Below are 20,765 nucleotides of genomic sequence, written 5' to 3' on the forward strand. Positions count from 1 at the left end.
GTGCTGCTTTTGATAGCAAATGTGGGCTGTGTTTCCCCTTTTCCACTCAGTGGGAACTTCCCCAGCCTGCCATGACTTCTCAAGTATGATGGATAGCAGCTTAGGCCAGTTCCCTCAGGACCTGTGGATGTACCTGATCAGGTCCCATGGACTTGTGGGTGAGAACTGGATTTGTAAAGGACTCTCAAAACCTGAGAGAAAGCTCACACAGCCTTGTACATGTGTGTGCAAACTCTGAGATAAGGTGTGCTGGCTTAGGAAGGCCATGGAATAGAGATGACATTGTTGAGTGAGAGATTGAACTAGAAACAAATTTCAGAAGATGGCCTTGCAAAAAGACCAGATATTTTGGAGAATTACAACTGTGAAAGATGCATTGCAGCAAGACCACGTCAGATAAAAAATAGATAATTTGGGTTAGAAGTATTAGCAGCATTGTGTGGCAAAAGTTAATAGGCTGAAAAACATTTATAAGGTATTGTAACCAGGAAATAAGGTGGCTGCTGATGGAATGGTGTTTAGTTTTGCATCTCTTATGTCTCACCCTTCTACGAGACTGATAATGGAATAAAATCTTTTAAAACACCTCTTAGTTACCCCATCTCTGTAGAGCTGAGATTTTCCAACACTTGTGCATTTCAAAGCTCCTTAGGTCTTCTCAAACTCAGTCTTCCCCTACAGAAAAATAGCAGTAGGGCCAAGGACAGTAGCCCTTATCCAGGACACCCCTTCCATAAAAGTCCCACTGGCTTCACAAAATCATTGGGAATGTGCCAGTCTGGAAATCAGGCCACTGGGCTGTTGTAAAGCCAGATATGCTACTTTATTGAAGGAGGGGACAATCCCCCAGAACAATTTCTTCTGCAGAACATCACTAATAGAACCAAACATGAGCAAACAGCGATGCAGATTCCAGTTTGGTTCCATCTTTGGATATCAGTGGAATGTTACGGTAACCTGGAAATATAATGACACCTTATTAGTGTATTAACCACAGGCACAGATATTAGAATGGAATGGTTTTATGCAGAGAAGACAAAATTTGTGATTCTGTAAATGGCTCTTTAAAATAAAATGAAATTATACAGGACCTAAACACCATTTGTGCTGTTTTTCTCATATATATATATCAGAGTGAAAAATTCTAGTGTTTTTCAGGATGTGGTATTTTTTCAAATGGAAGACTTTTAGCCCAGTGATATTTAATCATGGACAAAGGTTACCATGTAATACCCAAGGTTAGGTGCTGCACACGTTGTTCTGATAGCAAATGAAATCAGCATGTGAAACAGCAGTGATGGCACCTACAGAACAGTGCTGCAGGAGCTGTGCACTGTCCAGCTGAGGCAGAAAAAAGTGAACTGTAACATCTTATGCCATGACATCTTAAAAAGTTGATTTCATATGAGTAATTCACTTTATTAGAGATAAGTCATGCCATCAGAAACAACGTGTTCATCTGGTTGGTTGAAGCATTTGGAGAAGCTGTAGTTCTCAATTTCAAACATAATTCACTTACCTGCTTAGAAAACAAAACAATCTCTTCTTCAAAACTCCAGCCTGTATGGCTTGATATGACTAAATGTCCATTATTTCATAATAATAAACAATGCCACTTTTGATTTAAAAATATTCTGTATTCTATCTATGTATACATAACTGCAGTTATTTCAGTAAGTCTCTGTTTGTATCAGTATCTGTGTTTTCAAAACGGCAGTTTTCAAAATCCCTATTTAGGTGTGTCTGGTTGCCTGTGGAGTCTTTGGGGCCCACATTACCTGGGTTTGGAATTTCTTGCTTCTTTTATATAGAATCATAAAATTGTTTAGGTTTGAAAAGGTCTCTGAGATCATCAAGTCCAGCCTTTGACTAATCACTACCTTGTGAACCAGAGTGTGGCACTAAGTTCCACATCCAGCTGTTTTTTGAACACCTTCAGGGATGGTGATTCCACCTCCTCTCTGAGCAGCCCTTTCTAGTGCTGAACAACCCTTCCAGTGACAAAAGTCTCCCTGATGTCCAATCTTCCCAGGCACAGCTTGAGGCCATTTGCCCTTGTTCTGTCATACTACACATAAATTCCTCTGGTATTTAAGGTTCAGATTCTGGGCAGCAGATATTAAAGCTGGTCTCAGACACTTTTCATTTGAGATCAGTTTTTAAGGCATGCAAACAATATGTGGAAGGCTTGGTTGATTTCCTATCCAAAGATACACTTCAAGGACTAAGATTAATTTCTGAAGACTTGTGTTCTAGCCCCTACCTACAGAATATTCTACAAAGTGTCCTGAAAGAAGTAAAACTTTTTTTTAATTGAAATTGCTCCATTTTGCATTAAATAATTAACTACTCATGGATCCCATGGTAGTAGAGGTAATAATTGAGTTCCTGTCCTGTATTAGCATTCTCCATGGCAGATTCATTGGCACAGGGACTGTAACAGAGGACTCCCCTTCTATTTGCCTTTAACCACCCAGGTTGAGAATTTTTCTCAATTTCAGCCCCTCTAAGTATAGCTACATAATCACTACATGGAAAATCAAATTCTGCTACAGCTGGGCAGCAAACATTCCTCCCCAGTGGAGTCCACAAGTAGTTGGGAGTCTGCTGCTGGGGAAAGGAAGGCTGTGTGGATATAGGTTTGAATCCTTTCAAAAGAAAATGCAGAGCCGGGAGGAAATGACACAACTTTTTCCCACAGCCTGACAAAGAAAATAAAAAGATGTAAGCACTGCTCAGCTTTTGGAAGCAACTTGCCCTCGGGGACACCTCAGGGATAGAAATCCTAGGGACTGAGGGACAGTCCTGTAGCACAGATTAAAGCAATTGGAGTGCTGAAGACTAAGACTGAAATCCTAGCTCACCCTTCAGCATTTTAGGCAGTTCTTCCCTTGTTTCCTTCTTCTTGTGACTCCCTCTGCAAGAACATTATTTTCCCATTTCACTGTTTAGAGAGCCTGGGTATCTAAAGCAAAACCATTGTTCCAGACCAGGTTTCAGAGGTCTCAATGGTAAATATTGCAATAAATGCTTGCAATAAATTTTGAAATTATTTATCATTTCACTTCTTAGAAGCATTTTATTAATGGCCTCTGGGCATCCTGATGGCAAATTAGGTTTTTTTTATGTTGTGTTAAGGGGCAATTTGTTTGGCATCAATTATAGTTTTTGTACCTAAACTCATTCCCTAGCATTTTTAATTACTCCACTGGAAATATTTCCTCAAAAATCTACTGCTCTTGCTTTTCCAAAATATTAATATCTCATTTGTGACCAAAATTAATCCTACAGAGACATTAAGCCACACTGAAAATTTGTAGCTAAAAAAGCCTCAATTAATAATTTTATAAGCACTTGGAAGAAGCAGGGTCTGATACTTGAATTTGTCGCAGACATTGTGAGTTGGTGGGCTGAGTCTTCTTTCATTATCCAGAAGTATACAAATAAAAGGAAAGTAAAAGGTTATCAGTGTAAAAATTTATGTTGTAGAAAAACAACTGAACTCTAAGAGTAATGTCTTTGTTCTTGTATAACTCCTCAACCTCAACTAAGAATCACAAGCAGCTTTATGACTTCCAAACATGAGGGGAAAAAAAGCCATTTAAAATCTTGTTAAGCTTAATAAAATAGCTCAGTGCCTGTTGCCAGCTCCAATGTTTTGCCTTCCCATCTTTATTCTCTAATAAAAACTGTTTGTTTTGTCAGAAATAGCTTTGGAAAGCCAGTGTAGTAAACAGCCATTTTACATAAGCCTTTCTCCTTGGCCTATTGACTTCTGTGTCTGCTCTTTATGTGCAGCCTATTCATTGCAAAGGTTGCAGGAACTCTACTGGCTTAACAAAAGAAACTCCAGCAAGAAAAATGCCATATTTTGTCTAATTTATAACCATTGTTCTCCACTCTGAAAAGTTGCAGATAGGTTACCTGAGGGAGTTTTGGTGGTTTGTTTTGTTTTAATTTGGTATTGGCTTTTGAACTTATCTGAGTAGGAATTGCACAAAACTGTTGCTTCATATCATTCTGACTAGTCCCACTTCTTGCAATGAATTAAAATACCACCTGAGCAGTTTCCAACTAGAATGGAATACTGCAGTGGGAATAATCACCTGTCATTAATACTGCTTTGATTTCAACCTCATGGGTTTGCATTCAGAGAATACAATTATTTCAAAAAACAGAGAGTGCCATGTATTTATTTAGTTAGACAATCTCCCTCTAGAAAACAGGCATGATGCTGTACTCTCTCAATGCTACAGTAAAAAGAAAATCTTGGAATGTTGCAGATTTTTTTAAGCTGTTATAGATGGTTCACATAAAAGTATTACCTGTATTCAGGCTCATCACAGGTAAAGTGTACTGGCCAAGGAAGTCCTTGTTGACCAGAGACACCTCATCCTCCACACAGAAGCGTATCATTGCTAGCTCTGGAACTTGGATGTTGAAAGAGAAGGTTTCATTCCATTTAGGGCACAAAGCTAAGGAAAAGAGAAAAGAAACAGGATTCAAATGTGATTTCTTTTTTTTTCTACTCAGTAACTGAATTATTGTACCTGCTATCGCTAGTTTGAACCAGTAAAGAGTCATTCTTTTTCTCTAGATATCTGTGCCCATTTAAATAAATAACCAGACTCCCACTGACTGTAGAGGTGCAAAAGCCTAAGACAGTTGGTGTCATCCCTTAAAAAAGAGCAAAATGGGCCAAGGATAGCCAAGTTAAGAACTTCTGCTCAACCTAAATTTTCCTATAGATGTACCAGTTTCACGCTTTTGCCAAAGTTTCTCCTTTCACAGTGAGTAAATAAATTCAGGTAGTAAAACACTCACTTGACTAGAAAGACAAAAAAAAGAATGTGGAACAGAAGGGGTTACTTTGTCTTTAGCAATGTTCCTACAGAGAAAAGAAATTCAGGGGCTGATTTAAAACAGCAGCCATCTAAAAAAAAAAAGGAAGAATAGAAGACAGAGGTACAGAAAAAGGGAGATCACAGGGAAGTTGTAGTCTGAGACATCAAGAAGATCTATATTATAAAGATAAGGGAGTGCTCAAAGACAGCAACAAAGAGTACACACTTCACCTGTCAAGCAATTAAGGGATTACTCCTACTAGAAACTTCAAATGACACAAGTGATTAAGTTACAGCAATTGCTTAAGAAAAAAAGTCTAAATTTACCAGTTTGTCTATTGGTTTAGGCTGGGATAGGATTAATTTTCTTCATATCAACCCCTATGGTGCTGCATTTTGGATTTTTATCCCAAACAGTGCTGATTACACACCAGTTTGAGCTGTTGCTGAGCAGGGCTCACACAGTGTTGAGATTTCTGTCTTTCCCCCTCTGCAAAGCAGCCTCCCCATCGCAGTGAGGGGGCTGGGGGTACCCAGGAAGCTGGGAGGAGACACAAGTGGGACAGCTGGCCCCAGGTGAGCAAAGGGATGTTCCTTAGCAGTGGTGGCATGCTCACAGCTGGGGAAAGGAGGAAGGGAGGACATTCAGTGTCTCTCTTCCCAAGTAACACAAAGCTCCATAATGAAGCCTTGTTTCCCTGGAAATGGCTCTACCCCTGCCTGCCCATGGGAAGTGGTGAATGAATTCCTTATTTTGCTTTGCTTGTGTGGAAAGCAGATTTTGCTTTACCTATTAAACTGTCTTCTCAACTCATGGCTTTTCTGATTTTGGCCCTTCCAGCCCTCTTCCCATCCAGCTGGGGGAGAGCAGGTAATCAGCTCTGTAGGGCTGAGCTGCTGTCCAGGATGAGCCCACAGAAGAGTGCAAAAAAAAAATATTCCATCTTCATTTATAAAGGGAGAGTGCTCCCAGCTAGGAGTTTGTGCTTCCTTAACCTGCCTGTCTAGAAAAATGGCACTCAGCATGGACTTCTGCTACAGATTTTGTGCCAGGAGATCCTAGTCTAGAGAGAAATAATTGCATTTTCTATAACAATTTCTCGGTGATTCCTTATAAAATGTTGTTGTACTTTGTTCACAGCCAAGAGAATCAGACTGCTGCTCACCATTGCTTTTTACAACACTAGATCTCTTTTTGGCTTGATCCTCTGGCACACCATAGATTTCTATCTGCACCGTGGGGTCAGCTTTGTTGGTCTTTGACATGGCACTGGGTGGTAACTGATGGCCACTGATCAGCTGGAAAATTAAAGTTATATTGAAATAACTGTAAGAATGAAATATTCACAGCCATATAGTAGCCATAATAGAAATAACTTTCATAAGAAATTATTTTAAGTATATACCAGACAAAACCTGGTGTATTAAAGACATATTAAATACAATGGAATCAAGAATATGGATTTCATCTAACTTAATTTGTTGATAATTTTTTAGAAATATTGTGGTATATATTTATATAATATATATTAAGATATATTCATATATTATATATATATGAGAACATTTATATATTTCAGAACATTTTTAATTAGAACAGATTGCTCCAAGCCCAGTCCAAACTGACCTTGAATGGTTATAGGGATGGGACACATACAACCTCTCTGGGCTGCCTGTGCCACTGTTTCACCACCCTCTTTATAAATAAATAAATAAATAAACAAACAAACAAACAAACAAACAAACAAACAATTGCAGACATAATTAAATATCTTTTTATAAATAAATACATATATATAATATATATATGTCACTAAATATATATTTTTATATAAATATAAAACTGATACCATATTTTAAACAATAATTTTCAGTGGTTTTTTACTCAATAGCTGCACATAAAAATTCTATTTTATTACCATGCAAAATAATAACTTTGGAGGAATCAGCCTACAGTGATTTTTACATTTTCTACTATCAAGCTCATGAATTCCAGTCTGTGGGAAGTGGATCAGCATCAAGACCCACAGTGACATCTCCATTGTGCTACAGGGTGTGTAGCAGACTCCCTCACCTGTGCCTCATGTCTTACACGGTAACACAAAAACTCCTCATTTAGTGAGCTTCCTGATGTTTTTCTCCTTAATTTAGTTAGCTACCTGGAAATTTTGTCTCAGACTGCCCTGTAATCTGGCACCCAGCCTAAGAAAGGACTTCTGAAAGTCACAACTTTGTCTGCTTTCTATCTATATTTCAGGACACCTAGGAAAGAGTAAACATCTGTGCAGCAATCAGCTTTTTAGAAATCAGTGTGTGAAATGTCTTGAGAGAGATATACAAGCTTGCAAATACAGCTGCAAGATATGACCCCTGATCCTGGTCTCAGGACTAAGCATCATAAGAGTTTCTTATTCCCCTGTCAACCACCCAAACAATCAAAACACACAAATTCCATGTTTTGCTTCGGTATTTTCTGTAACACCTTCCTCCAAGAGGAGTTCTAGTCTGAAATATTGAAGAGCGGAGCTTTGGCAAACACTGATGTCCTTTCTTCCTAGGGAATAGCTACAGCCTTCACCAGGAAGCTTTGCTGTCCTGGGAGATTCCTTGCCATGTCCTCAATGCTTTTGGCAAGGCCTGCATGAGCCTTTGCTAGAGCCAAAGTTTCCCCCACAGTGGGAAAAGAGTAAGTTCTTTTGAGCAGACTAGGACCCAAATACATAAATCCAATCCATGTTTGAGATCCAAGGTGATGCAGAGGCATAAAAATTGTTAGGCTGAGAAGACTCTTTATGAAGCACCTTGAATATCTCTATTTGTGCTTCAAAAGCTCCATGCCTCTTGATGGGAATTGTGGCACATCAGGTTGAGGATAATGAATTCAGTAAAATCAGGCCCTATGTGACTTTTCAGTCCTTCATTCATGAGACATTTGCCCCCTAGATGTTTTATATCTTTGCTTTCTGTTAAGTCATGTCTCCATTCATCCAGTTAGTAACTTTTCCAGCAGAAAAGCTTTTGCTTTGACTCCTGCTCCCAATTCCTTTTGTCTTCAACCACCATTTCCTGGTTTTTGCTGGTGAGAATGAAAGGGGCTCTCTGTGCCCTTCAGTGCCTCAGCCAGTGGGATGCCACTGCTCCTCTACCAGCCTGTAGTCTCAGTCTAAAGTCCTCAGTCTAAAACACTGCCTTTCTCTTCTCCAGCTCCTCCCAAGCTCAGGCACTTCCTTTGCTTTGACAATGATTTTGTTCTGTCTCCTGCATTACAATTCATGGTTTCTCCTCATCCTAATTCCAGCTTCATCCAAATTACGGCTAAAATAAGTGATGTATTTGCCTGGCTGCCTGAAATCATCCAGCAATGTCTTTTCACAATTGGTATGCTCCCTGTCAGGACACTAAAATGTTCTTGATTAGGTGCGTGCATTATGTAAGTATTTTATAATTGTCACTAACTATTGTTTTATCTCCACTATTTATTAGTCTGAAAGAAACAAAATAGCAATTACACACTAATTATATGCTAATTAAATAGCATTTATGCCAGTGGTATTCTGTGTATTCAGAAATATTACTTTTTCATTGGGGAAAGGGAGTTTTCTAATTAGTGAACAATTATAACAAATCTACTTTATCTCAAAAAAAAAGGCTTTTCTAACCATTTATTTGTAAATGACGTGTATTTCTAGTATTTTTGGGACGTAAATCACATTATAATTTGGGAGAAGTAGAAATAATTCAAAGACTTATTAATTCATCCCTCCTTTCACACTTATTTATACCATTTTAGGATTATAAATAGTCTTTAATATATGCATAGGAAGATAATGAGACTTAAAAGAAGCCTAAAGCTTCCTATCTTATCTTTAAAAATTTCCATTTCTCAATTAGCATTATAACAGTACACGTGGTATTATTGATATTGAAAGAAATAACACCCAAAGTGCACATTTGATTTCTGTGTTTTCAGCTCAGTTTCCACAAGCACAATTAACTGGTCCATTTGTCAGCTCCATTATTCATATTTCTTTATACAGCATTCTCAAAAATCATGTATATTTACAGACTCTTAGAGGCTCTGAACTCTTACATATTTTTAGCAAACATAAGTGAGCTTCAGATTGGAAAGCACCCAAGCAGCAGTTGATACTATATGAGAGTTTTACCTTTCTTGTTGAAAATACTAATTCCCAACAAAAAAGAATGAGAATAAAATGGAAAAAATAGATAACAATTGCATCTGAACTAGATAACATTTGTTTTCTCATTTTTATGGAACAAAGCAACACTTCAGTAATCTTACCCTTATTGACAGAGACATTGGTCTGCTGTGTGCTCCCACGTTTCGGGGTGTAAATGTGGTATTGCGATCCCTCAAGAATGCAGGTTTCAGCACATAGCCACAACCACCATTGTCCAGGAATTTTCCATCTTGCAATTCCATGAATGGGCCCGGTGTTTGGAAGTTTAAGGCCACTGGAAAATTAGATCAATATTGATTTTAGTGAATTAGGTTTGATAACATTTTATAAAACAAATATTAAAAAAAAGGCAAATTAACTTAAGGTATCTATATCTCCCAATTCATATGTAAGATCCTGTCATTTCCCTTAAATTAAGTGATACTCAATTGCTGGAATGTGAAATGTAAGGAATTCTCAGAACTTTGGGCCTATAAGCCAAAGCTTAGAATTAAACACAGGATTCAATTTGAGACATTGGAAAAAGTTTCCAAACTTAAATGGTAGAAGACTTGGATTTATAGTTTAAAGCAGAAACACATCAAATTAAGAAGAAGAAAGTTTAGAGTTGTAGAGTTTAAGATATAGAATAAATAAAAGTAGTTACAGAGGTAAACAAGGAGTTTAGAATGCAGCACTGTAAGTTTATATGTCATAACATGATTGGCTAAGAAAGCTTACAGCTTACACTGTAACATGAGTCCATAAGATGAAATATTTAAGGATTAGGTTGAAAACATAAATATCTTTATTAACAGTGCTTTATTAATCAATAAATCCTTAAAAGGTCTTATAACTAGGAGTCTTGTAACCTTCTAAACCATAAAGATGTGAGCTGAACTCACCCTTCCTATCTACGTAGACGAAAAGAACAATAAATCACATCTTCAAAACAACTCAGAAATCCCATCTCTAACTCATTCAAAATCCCTTCAAAGATCCCCTTACTCATACACCCATAATTATTTGTGCACAAAAGCAGTGCACTATTTAGAATTGCACCCCGTTTTAAGAATTACCCTGTAGGTGTTTTTACATTGCTATATCTGTTTTCCCTTTTCTTTCTAAATTAGACCTTGGAGAATATGAAATGAGAAATCCTTTTTTTTCCCTAAGAAGTGAATTCACATCCTAGTTTCTCTAGAGCATCAAGACCCTGCACTCCAAAGCTGCTAACAAAGTTCTGGTGCAGTAGTCAAAACCACAGGATTGTATCCAACCTTAGTTATGGTGCAGAATTCATCACAAAAACATCTCACCCAGAAGATTAAGAAGCTTTAGTTTACTGTTCGAACACTCAGTGAAAATGCAATATAAGTTTATAGAACTAGAAGCAATTTGAAAAGTGTTCTTAAATTTATGTGAGCACACATTCTCTTGGAGTTTAATCCTCTGGTACTGGTGATTATTGCAAGAATACGCCTGACAGATTTTCCTTTCCTTGGCAGTTCAAAACATTTTGGTATGCTGCAGCACCAATAATAAAATATCACATTTCTCATCAACAGAATATTGTAATTCATGAGATAAAGCCAAGATTGAAATAGACCTGTTTAATGAAATTTTCCCCTATTCCAGTACATTGGAGCTTCCTGTCACGTTCAAAATAGAAAATGCAGAAGTCAAATCAGCAGTGAATGATGGCATTATGAACCTGTGACATGTGTTAAACAGACAATGATAAGAAGACATTTACTTAAACTGGTGGCTTGGTAGGAATGAAAAAAAAAGACTTTAAGCAGTTCAAGTGACTCCTCATAATAATTCATGAAGAGGACATTATTACCTGTTCCTATGAGATAATATGAATGTATTGAATGAACATTTGACATAATGCAAAAATCCTTATCACAAGTGGAAAACACACAGAATTGTTTTCATGTAAAAATTATTTGTTCCTTCACTGCATCGATGATCCTTTTAAAATGTTCTGTAGCAAATAACACAAATAGGAATGAAGCAGCTGGTACAATGGACCTGATATTTGCACTACACATGTTTTTTGGTGGGGTTACTTCTGAAGAGCTTGGGCCTGGCTCCATAGTCTCAAAACCAATTAATGGGTGGAATAGATGAAGTGCTCCCAGAGTGCATCATCTGTTTAATCTGACAGGAATCCCATCTGTGCTAGCTAAGATTGCTCTGCATCATGAACCAATATGCAGCAAGTAGGAGCAACTGGAAACCCTGTCTAGAAAAACCCCAAACAAACAAAGAAAAAACCATGAAACAGCAAAACACAACATGCAGTCCTGCTTGGAACTAAGTGTTAATGTAGATGCAGACATGATTTTACATTAAAATACACAGGAAATCTGTTTTATCTTTAACAACAGAATTCAAACTTCACAGTGTTCATATTGCCTTTTGCACACCACTGCCTTTTTTAAACAGGGTAAGTATTTTCTTGGTATGGTTTTGATATGTAATTCACAATTTGCTTTTTATGATCAGCACATCATCCAGAAACAGCCCCAGATTTGGTGCTCTGTGATGCTTGTCATATTTTAATACACTGAATCAAGCTGTGCAGAAGATGCTACAAGAGCTGCAACCCTGAGGCCCCTGGAAGTCTGAACCACAGATAACCCAGGACCTCTCAGTCCTCAGGTGATTCCTGGGCCACACTTTCAGAATATGCGGGTTTAAAAGTGCAACTGAAATTAGGCACATTGAACAGTCAGCTTCAAATAGCAGCTTCCACATGATGAACCAAATTACATGATTGCACATAATGAGACAACTGCTAAATTTACCAGGCTTTATAGGCAACTAAGCAGGAAAATCTGATGTAACAACAGCAACAAGCAAACGAGAATACTTTATATTTTATCATATTAGGAAAATTACTTTTGCAACACAAGTGAAGGGCAATGTCATTATGGGTTCATATCTTCAAACATCAGCACTGTGTTTTCACTTAATTTAATTTGACCTTAGAACAAGTTAAAAAACATATGGAACAGTAGTTTTAATTTACCTGCTGGTTTCTTTGTGTTGCAAGTTTTAAGGTGATTAAGCAAATGTGAGATTTTGTGTCATATTCTCTGAGATGCAAACCTCTACTAAAACTGTTCACAGGGTTCATAGCTGCTCAGGGCCTCCCAGGGCACTGCTTTATGGTCATTGATGCACAGTTTTTCTTTTTAATCAGGTGCAGTTATAGCACTAACACTTCTTGAGAAATGGCAAGGATCATAAACCAAAAGCTATGCCTAGCAGCATGGGCTGAGCAACATCTTTCTGCAAACAACCCTGACTTTCTACCCAGTGTTTCATTTTAGCTTTGCTGAATTCAAGAGCAGAACTGCCAATAACATCCTTTGTACTGTTGTTTTATGAAACAGTATAAATTTAATGCATGTATGAAGAGAGATTTAAACTGACAGTTTCTTTTGGAAAGAAGCCTAAATGAGCTTGTAGTGAAACCATCTGAGCAGTACATAATCTTGATGTATGGTTTTCATGGCGAAGTAAAGGCATCTGAAGTTTAACACTGTGTACATTAAACTTTTTCCTTAGTCTTTTCATTAAGCACCAAAAGCCTTTTAATATTGACTCAAAATCAAAGCAGCACAGCAAAACCTGGGCTTGGGGAACAACCTGAGCAAAGGAATTCCTCAGTGTGATTCCTGCACCTGAAATGGATTCAAGTATTCCTAGAACCACGAGGCTAAGTCCCCTTTAGATCAGAGTATTCCATACTCACATCATCTTGCAAAGCACCAATGCTGCCATAGCTGTCCCAGGAAGCCCCAGGTGTAAATAACTTCATAAAGCAAATAGAAGGTAGGAAATAGCCTAGCTCCAAAAAAGATGAGCCATTCCATAATACACAGAGCAGTACTATTTTTGACCCCAAATCTCTGTATCACAAGCAGTTGACTGAAGTCAGTCCCACCACCAAGAGCAGAACTAAACATTCTAAATATTCCTATACAGCGCCTTCCATAAGCACCACATTCAGGACATAATTGATTTATAATCTAAAACCAAAAGCTTTTTAAAACCAAAATGAGCACTGTGAATATGATTTGAAGGTAGCTGAGGAAAACTGTACATCTTTTGTCTGTTATCCTGCCTCTTATTAATAGTCCTAGTGGAACTTTTAAACTGTATTTTTTTATATTTCGTTCTTCCCTTCCTGGTTCTATTAGCTATATTACAACCATAAGGTTTAATGTATTTTCCCATTTAAATGAGAAGATTTTAAAATGGATAAGGACACATTTATCACCAATTTTTCTTAAAATGAGTTACTTAATTGCATTTTATGCCATTTAAAAATGCATCTCAAAGTGTATGAATTTTATGCCTTTTCAAAAAATACCATATGCAAAAAGCACTCAGTGCTTCCTATCTCCATGATTCACCTCACTTATTTGAATCTAAAGAGATATAATAGATCACACTTTTATCAGCCTTGTTGCCTTCCTCTCAGCTCTTTCCAATTGTCTGTGTTCTTAAAGTGGGCCACTCACAATGAATGCGACAAAAAAATCTATGCCTTAGATATTCAAAATCTGAACTGAATTGCACACAGCCTGGGAAATCCTATTGAAAACAGGCCTGTATCCCAAAGCTCTGGAGTGCTGCCATTGGCCATGAGATGATCAATGTGCTTGGATTTGAGGACACTGCTTTCATTCCACATCAGCACTCCAGGCTGGGCATGGACTGTCTAGGCTTTCTTCTCACATGCAGGTCACAGCTGCACTCAATCCATCACTGCCCAAATTTACAGAAATATCTCAGGAGTCCAAGAAAGATGGAGGGAGACTATTTACAAGGGCATGACAGGACAAGGGGGAAGGGCTTCAAGGTGAAAGTAAACCTGTGAGTAGGTGACACCCCACACAAACTTTATGACCAAATATAAAGAAAAAAAAATTTTTTTCCCTATCAGAAAAAAAAATACAATTATTGAATCCCTTTCAACAGAGCAATCTTTTATGGACAGTATAAATTTTGGCCTACAAAGTCTCACCTCTCTTCCTGGCAAAAAAATCAATCAGTCAAAGTGTTATTTTATCCCTCCCCTAACAGACTCCAACTTTTATTAAGCTTAATGATAATTCCTGGCTTTATTTTTCACGTACACATTTTGAAATGGTTGTTTTTATTCTACAGAAAATTGATTTATGAATGACTTACAATGTGAGGGAGGAAGAGGGACTGCTCTTCTGAGAACTGAATAAATGCAGAACTGTGACATAATATGCTTATAATGTCTTTTTTTATTGTCTTTGGGCCAATTTAATACTGTGGCTCCAAAGATACTGTCAAAAGAAATGTGAAGAATTCAGTCATACACTTCATAATTGCTGACATTGTTCCTACTTAATAAAAAGAAAAAATTACTAATTACTGGAAAAAAAGATGTCAAGTGATTGAGTCATCCCTTGTCCCAGTATATCTGCAAAGGGTTTAAGTAGGGATCCTCTCTTGAGAGGTTCTCATGGGAAAAGTATTTCTGATAAATTACCTAAAGCATTTCTGATAAACTATCAGGTCTAAAAATCTAAATTTATTTTTGCTACCTAATTAATGTGTCAGTCTGAAAGTCACTTTAGTGTAAGGCTGAGCATCTTTTGGCTGTCATTTGACCAATTTTACACCTGAAAATTTTCCAAAATTTTTAAAATTTATTTAACTTGTGATTCTTGGCAGAACAGTGAATATTATCAACTTCCCTTTCCTGTTTTAATCTGAATCACTGACAGATTTTAGAACAAGATCTGCAAGGACTTCAGAAACAATTGTGTTCCTGCAATTTTTTTCCCCCATCTTCTTTTAAAATTTATTAGACTTCACATAAATTATTTACTATTCTATTGGTTGTCTGCAGTGAAGACAGCTGGAAAAACTGATAAAATGGAATTTCAATGTTTCTTTGCTTTTAAGTGAAATCCCAGTATCTATTCCACACACCCAAAACTGCCTAAAAAGAAGCAGGCTATGGAGTAGCCCAAGAGCTTATTCATAAACCTGGCAGCAGACACATTTCTGCAGAAGAAACATGAAACCTTCATCCAAAACAGCTCCTAGCCCTTGGAACCATTCCAAAGGAAAGCTGAGTGCATTTGGGGAGCTTCATATGTAGAATCATATTGTCCCACCTATCTTGTAGATGTCTACACCTGAATTAGCTGCACCACTTCACTCTTAGTGAGGATCAAATCAGTAAAGTTCAAGGGACACCATTAAAAAAAATATTCCTCTAGTTTTCACTTCCTAAGGAGGCATTTTTGGGCTATTAAAGCAAATAGAAGACAGCAATAATATAGTTATTGACACAGCACCCAAGCAGGGTCAGATTTGAGCCATTTTGATTTGCACAGGTGAGGCATACCAAAATTATTTGGTTTCTTTTCCCTTGGTTGTTTCAGATATTAAAATCAGAACTGGTTAGAGAGCTCTTTATCCCTCCTCTTTTCATATTTTGTCATATTATTGCACACAAGATTGAGCCACAAAACAGATGTGAAAAAAATTGCCAAGCTGCATTTCAGTGTCACAGGCCAAGACAAAACCTACAGTAAGAAAAAACTCATCATTCAAGTACAATTTTCACAGCAGCATATAAATTTTATGCACACTCCAAAAAGCACATATAGGATCTTCTGAAACAAAATTCTGTATCTGCCACACCATGGCTTTCTCCTGTAACTTATGGCATGTTTTGGTCATTCCTTTAGAGTGCTTTTATGCATTTATAACATTTCCTACTGCATGGAAATGCCATATTCAAAAGGATAATTAAGTCTTTTTTTTTTATTTTCACTGAGGGTCTCTTGTTTCAGATTTTTTGTTGTTTTTCTCAGTTGATCTAAAACAACTGCTATCAGTTTATTTAAATAGCTGTCCTGAATTTTCTTTCCCTGCATAAATCTTTCCATTTCATTTTATTTACTAAAGAAAAAGGAGACATGGATACACCAAACCAGTTCTTTCCAGTGCCTCACTGCAGCTGTATGCAGAAGGCATACTAATTTTCACAGACTATGAAAAGTGGTTTTTTTTCTTTTTCACAAAACCTCCTGTTCTTATGAGTCTCCATTTTCAGAGAACAGACAGGGAGTGCACAGCGATATCCAAAAGCTATTTTGTGGAAACTCTGTACTTTTCAGTGAGCTTTTTAACTTGCCTTCCTTTGGAAATTAGGTTTACACAATTACATGTCCCATCCTCAGCCCCAACAAATCTTGAGCCTGTTGGACCATTTCATCCTGCTTTAGCTGAGTGCCAGCCTGCTCCAAGTTAATATGTTCCAAGCAATTTAGAGAAAATTGCTGGCAAGGTACAGGAGAGAGACTGTTTTGGGTCCATCACTAAAGGGAAGTGAAGGAATAACTCAATTCTCATAATTAGAGGATGCAGAGGCCTGGCAGGCAGTATTATATGTTAGGTTTGAACAAAACCTAATATATTTTCTTTGCCCAGCCAGAAAAAGTTATGGATGTTAAAGGAACTTGAAGGCAAACTTGCAGGTGTGGGGAGGAGAAGGGAGGTAAGAAAGGGAATAGGTGGCATAGGAGAAACTTGATTCTTTTGAAGAGTTTTAGGGAAGTGGTAGAAGGGATCTGGAGGGATCACTTTTGTTCATAGGGTGTAAAGTACAAAGGCAGGGTGTGTAAAGAATACACAAAAAGTGTGTGAATTATAGAGACACGGGAAGACACAAAAATCAAAACTCTCTGTCCTTCCGCTGAAAGACACCGGCAGAATGTTCACTGATACACTCACTTTGGGAGTTGCATTGTGAAGAGCAGCTGTAGTTCTGCCAAACACTTATCTGAAGCAGATTAGGGAATTAAGAACAGATCTAACATAGCTTGGAAATTATATATGTGGAGAATTGGTTTTAATCAGTCTATTCCCATGTGAAAAATGGAGGGGTTTTAAGTGAAGATGCAAATGAAGTGACCAAGAGGGCAGATCTAACCACTTCCTGCATATTTTTCATTCTTCCAGGAAGGGGCCCAAACCCCCTATGCACCAAAAGTCATATGTTTTGCATACTAATGTTTAGAATGATTTCTCATTAAAATATACTCTGAGTAAACAATCAGTGTAGTAATTTTGAAAGACTTCAGCCTTGTCTGTGACCTAACAAATGGATATTCTTTGAAGAGATAAGTGTAGAGATTTACAGGCCAGAAAGAAAACTAGTAAATTGCATTATGATAAGACTGGGAGACTAATTCAATTTTAAATTAAGGACCTCTGGCTAGCTGTTCCTCTAAGCATGAAACAAACTTACTGGTTTTTATGGCAATCTAGAGTGTAGATAGCAATGATAGCATACAGAGAATGCAGCACCCCAGGTAAATAATCCAGAAATTACACTAAGTGTGGATGAACCACAAGGACACAACACAATCAAACCAATTTCACACAGTGTGGTAATGAGAAGATACCTGGATAGCCCAGCCCAAGTCCAAATCTGTACTGCAAATAAGCATTTATAAGGACACAGAAACAAGTAAAATTTATACTAAGTAGTAATTTTTGTAGTCCTTGTGGAGTTATGTAAAAATCTACCCCAATATACCAGTCAGGATGGAGAAGGTAACTTGTCACAGGAGATATATGGGGAGCTGAGAAAGGAAACAAGTGGAAAAGGCAGCCTGGAAAAAGGGTGACATAAGCTCCAGGGCCCTGTAGGCAGAGTGAAAGCTGTGCCTGTCCTTGATGAGTGTGTATTTTAACATAACAAGGTGAATCCAAACCTTTCACCTCAAAACCAGGAGCCTACAGCAAAGTGCCCTGCTCACCCCACAACCTCCCTCAGGTGCCCTTGGCCAAGACTCAAAGACAGGATATATTTGTGGGTACAAAAAAAACCCCAAACAAACTATTCTGCTCTACTTTACCTAGGGCTGAAGAAGATGTAGCAGGCAGACATAGAAAAATATTCTGTAATGAGAATCTTTCAAACTGAAGAACAAACAGATGAAGGTAAAATTGTTTCTAAAGCCATTAAAAAGGACAAAATGCTTACAGGTAAGAGGTTTTTCAAAGCCTGCCGGGTACAGAAGTCATGCCATGCTTATTTTTAACAAATTCAAAGTAATAACTTGCAATGAAGAGAAGCAGAAGTAATCTTTATTTTGTTGCTCAGGAAACTAGTATGTTTTGCAGTGGGAATTAAGATGCTAACTGTATGTTGCATTTATAGAAAGACTGGAGGCTCCCAGCAGCTCCCAGCTGAACGTGGGTGTGATGCTGACCAGGAATGTTTGTGTTTCCTTGTGTAACATATCCTGTTCTGGGATTTCTGGCACTACTGTGAATGGCTGTGCTCACATCTGCACCTGTGCCACTCAAGTCACAGGAGCCACTGAAAACTCAGAGACCCTGCAGAAGAAACTTTTACTGCTGAGTAATGGAAGCTTAAAAATGATTAAATACTGCTTTTCTTAATATCCAATTCAAACTGTTTTTCAAAGAAATTAATAAAATATAATAAATTAAATTTCTGGGATAAGAGACAGCTATTCAAAACAAAGTGATATTTACAATTACCAGGGATGAAAAACTAATGGCAGATGTGGGTTGAAGGAAAATTTTATATAACAAAAAAAATTAAAATAATGCCACTGGTGGGAAATATGCAACCTATATAACACCAAAATACTATAGAAAGCAAGAAACTCTTATATTTGTAAAGCTTAGAATGCAATAGTCTCTGCAAGGATACATACCCATTTGACACCCTATATTCCAGAACTCTTGAGGATTATAATTTGAAGATTTCATTCTTGATCCCTTGGGGTAAATTCTTGTAATAAATCGCGTAGTATGTGCAATAAACTGGCTAGCTGATAAACAGAAGGATAAAATCTTGGTAAGAAAACCTTTGCTATTAAAGAAGTCCTATTTGAATAAATAATAAAAATGCAGTTATTGGATCCAGCAATTTTTTTACACAATATTATACCAATGTATTCTATTTTAACATTAATACATGGACCACTCTGAACTATGCCTAAAATCTTATTTTGAAACCTTAATCTTTTCCATGTATTTGAATCTGACAGTACTTCTGTATATAGTGCAGACTCTTGTAAGAAATTCATGAACCAAAAATCATTCCTTCACTGGAATATTCTGTTTCTTCACCTTTTTACAGGGTAATTATATGATTTCTACACTAAAGCCCACTGTGTTCTCACGGGAAACTAAGACACAGAACAGGAAACTGTACAAAAGTTTTCTCATTCTATAGTAGCTCAAAATGAAAAAAAACTCATCTCTAGATGATCTTGGCTTGTTTGCTGTTGGGAGATTTAAATAAAATTACTAAATAATACTGAGACCAGGGAAGAGCACACTTTAAAAAGCCACTTAAATTATTTTTATATAAGCCTCAGAAGTTGTTAAATATTCATGAACATTGTTTTTCCTTCTGCTGGCTGTGTTCCCTCCTTTCTCATATGCAGGCATAGACTACACAGATGTAGGAAGCTCCAGATGACTTCTATCTACACAATTTTTAGTTATTCAGCAAAAATCTACATTTCCAGGCTGATCTCTCTGATCTATTCCATTCTCCTCTCATCTTATCATTTTTTTGTTTGTTTAGGGGTTTTGTATGGTTGATTTTGGTTGGGTTTGTTGTTCGGAGGTGGTTTTTTAGAGAGAGGGGGAGTTATAGAACTAGTTTTATATTCCCTAGAGTGCTGGAGGAGCAGAGAGGACTCTCTGTGGATGGCTGGAATATCCTACTTTTTGATGCATCATTCACCTCCCCAGGCACTGAAGCACCGCCACAAAGTGGGTGGGTGGCAGTAGGGCTGGCCCCGAGTGAATGGGCATGTGGCAGGCGTCATTGTCATTGTCATTGTCACAGTCGGAGATCTCTGCGCTCCCCACCCCCAGAGCCCCGGGCAGGCAGCTGGAGTTAGAGCAGCAGAGGCTGCACTGTGCTGCCTCCACCAAATGGAGATGCTCCAAGCCAGAATGAGTTTGGAATAATCCAGCTTGGCTGGGATGAAAGGTGTGCTCCAGTGGAGCAAACTGCCTGCTCTGGGCTTTATCCAGCCCTTTAATGAGGGCTCTTATCTGCAGCTCTCACCAAAGCCAGGGCACTGCCAAGCCAACTCCACTGTCTCAGCCCAGATTTTGGGAAGTGGGGAGGAGGAGTGAAATTTACTCCACACTTTTTCAAGTACTGGCTGAACTCCTAAATCATTTGATGCAGAAAACAATGAATCAAAAGGCAGACATTCATTTTGTAGACTGTGTTAATATTTGTTCTTATAAAAATACACAGAATTGAAACAAAGTTGAATTTCAATTTTCCCCAAAAAACCAACAGAAATTTAAAAAATGCTATGCAAAGGACATTTCTAGAACAGTATTATACAAAGAACCAAATAAAATCAGACTGCGGTTGTTTCATAAAATTTTAACACTTCCAATGCCTAAGCAGTGAACCATAGCAACAATGTAACTTTAAACTAATTAACTCAAAAGAAATTACCTGAAACTCTTGCAAGTTTTCGTGCTTGAGACTCTCCAATGGAATTATTTTCCCAGCACTTCTGATGCTGAATGGAATGCTCAAAGCCCACAAACTTCTGAGATTTGGTATAAACCACAAGGTCTGACAATGCAAGGGCAATCTTTGTCTTCCTCACCTAATAATCATCAGATGAATAATGGAATAAAAAAA

At 37.6% G+C, this 20,765-nt stretch overlaps 1 protein-coding gene across 1 annotated transcript in view; it reads right to left on the reverse strand.

The window, feature by feature from the left end:
* Positions 1–874: 874 nt before the first annotated feature.
* The window catches only part of PLCZ1 (phospholipase C zeta 1), a 45,203-nt gene continuing 25,312 nt past the window's right edge, over positions 875–20,765 (reverse strand). Inside the window, exons 8-13 of the mRNA XM_005425308.2 lie at positions 20,574–20,730; positions 18,793–18,909; positions 9,148–9,320; positions 6,011–6,143; positions 4,326–4,475; positions 875–957 (exon numbers count right to left, since the gene is read on the reverse strand). Of these exons, the coding sequence (XP_005425365.1) occupies positions 875–957; positions 4,326–4,475; positions 6,011–6,143; positions 9,148–9,320; positions 18,793–18,909; positions 20,574–20,730 (813 nt within the window). The remainder of the gene's footprint in view (positions 958–4,325; positions 4,476–6,010; positions 6,144–9,147; positions 9,321–18,792; positions 18,910–20,573; positions 20,731–20,765) is intronic.

The sequence above is a fragment of the Geospiza fortis genome, unplaced genomic scaffold (assembly GCF_000277835.1).
Source record: "Geospiza fortis unplaced genomic scaffold, GeoFor_1.0 scaffold13, whole genome shotgun sequence".
NCBI classification, from domain to species: domain Eukaryota; kingdom Metazoa; phylum Chordata; class Aves; order Passeriformes; family Thraupidae; genus Geospiza; species Geospiza fortis.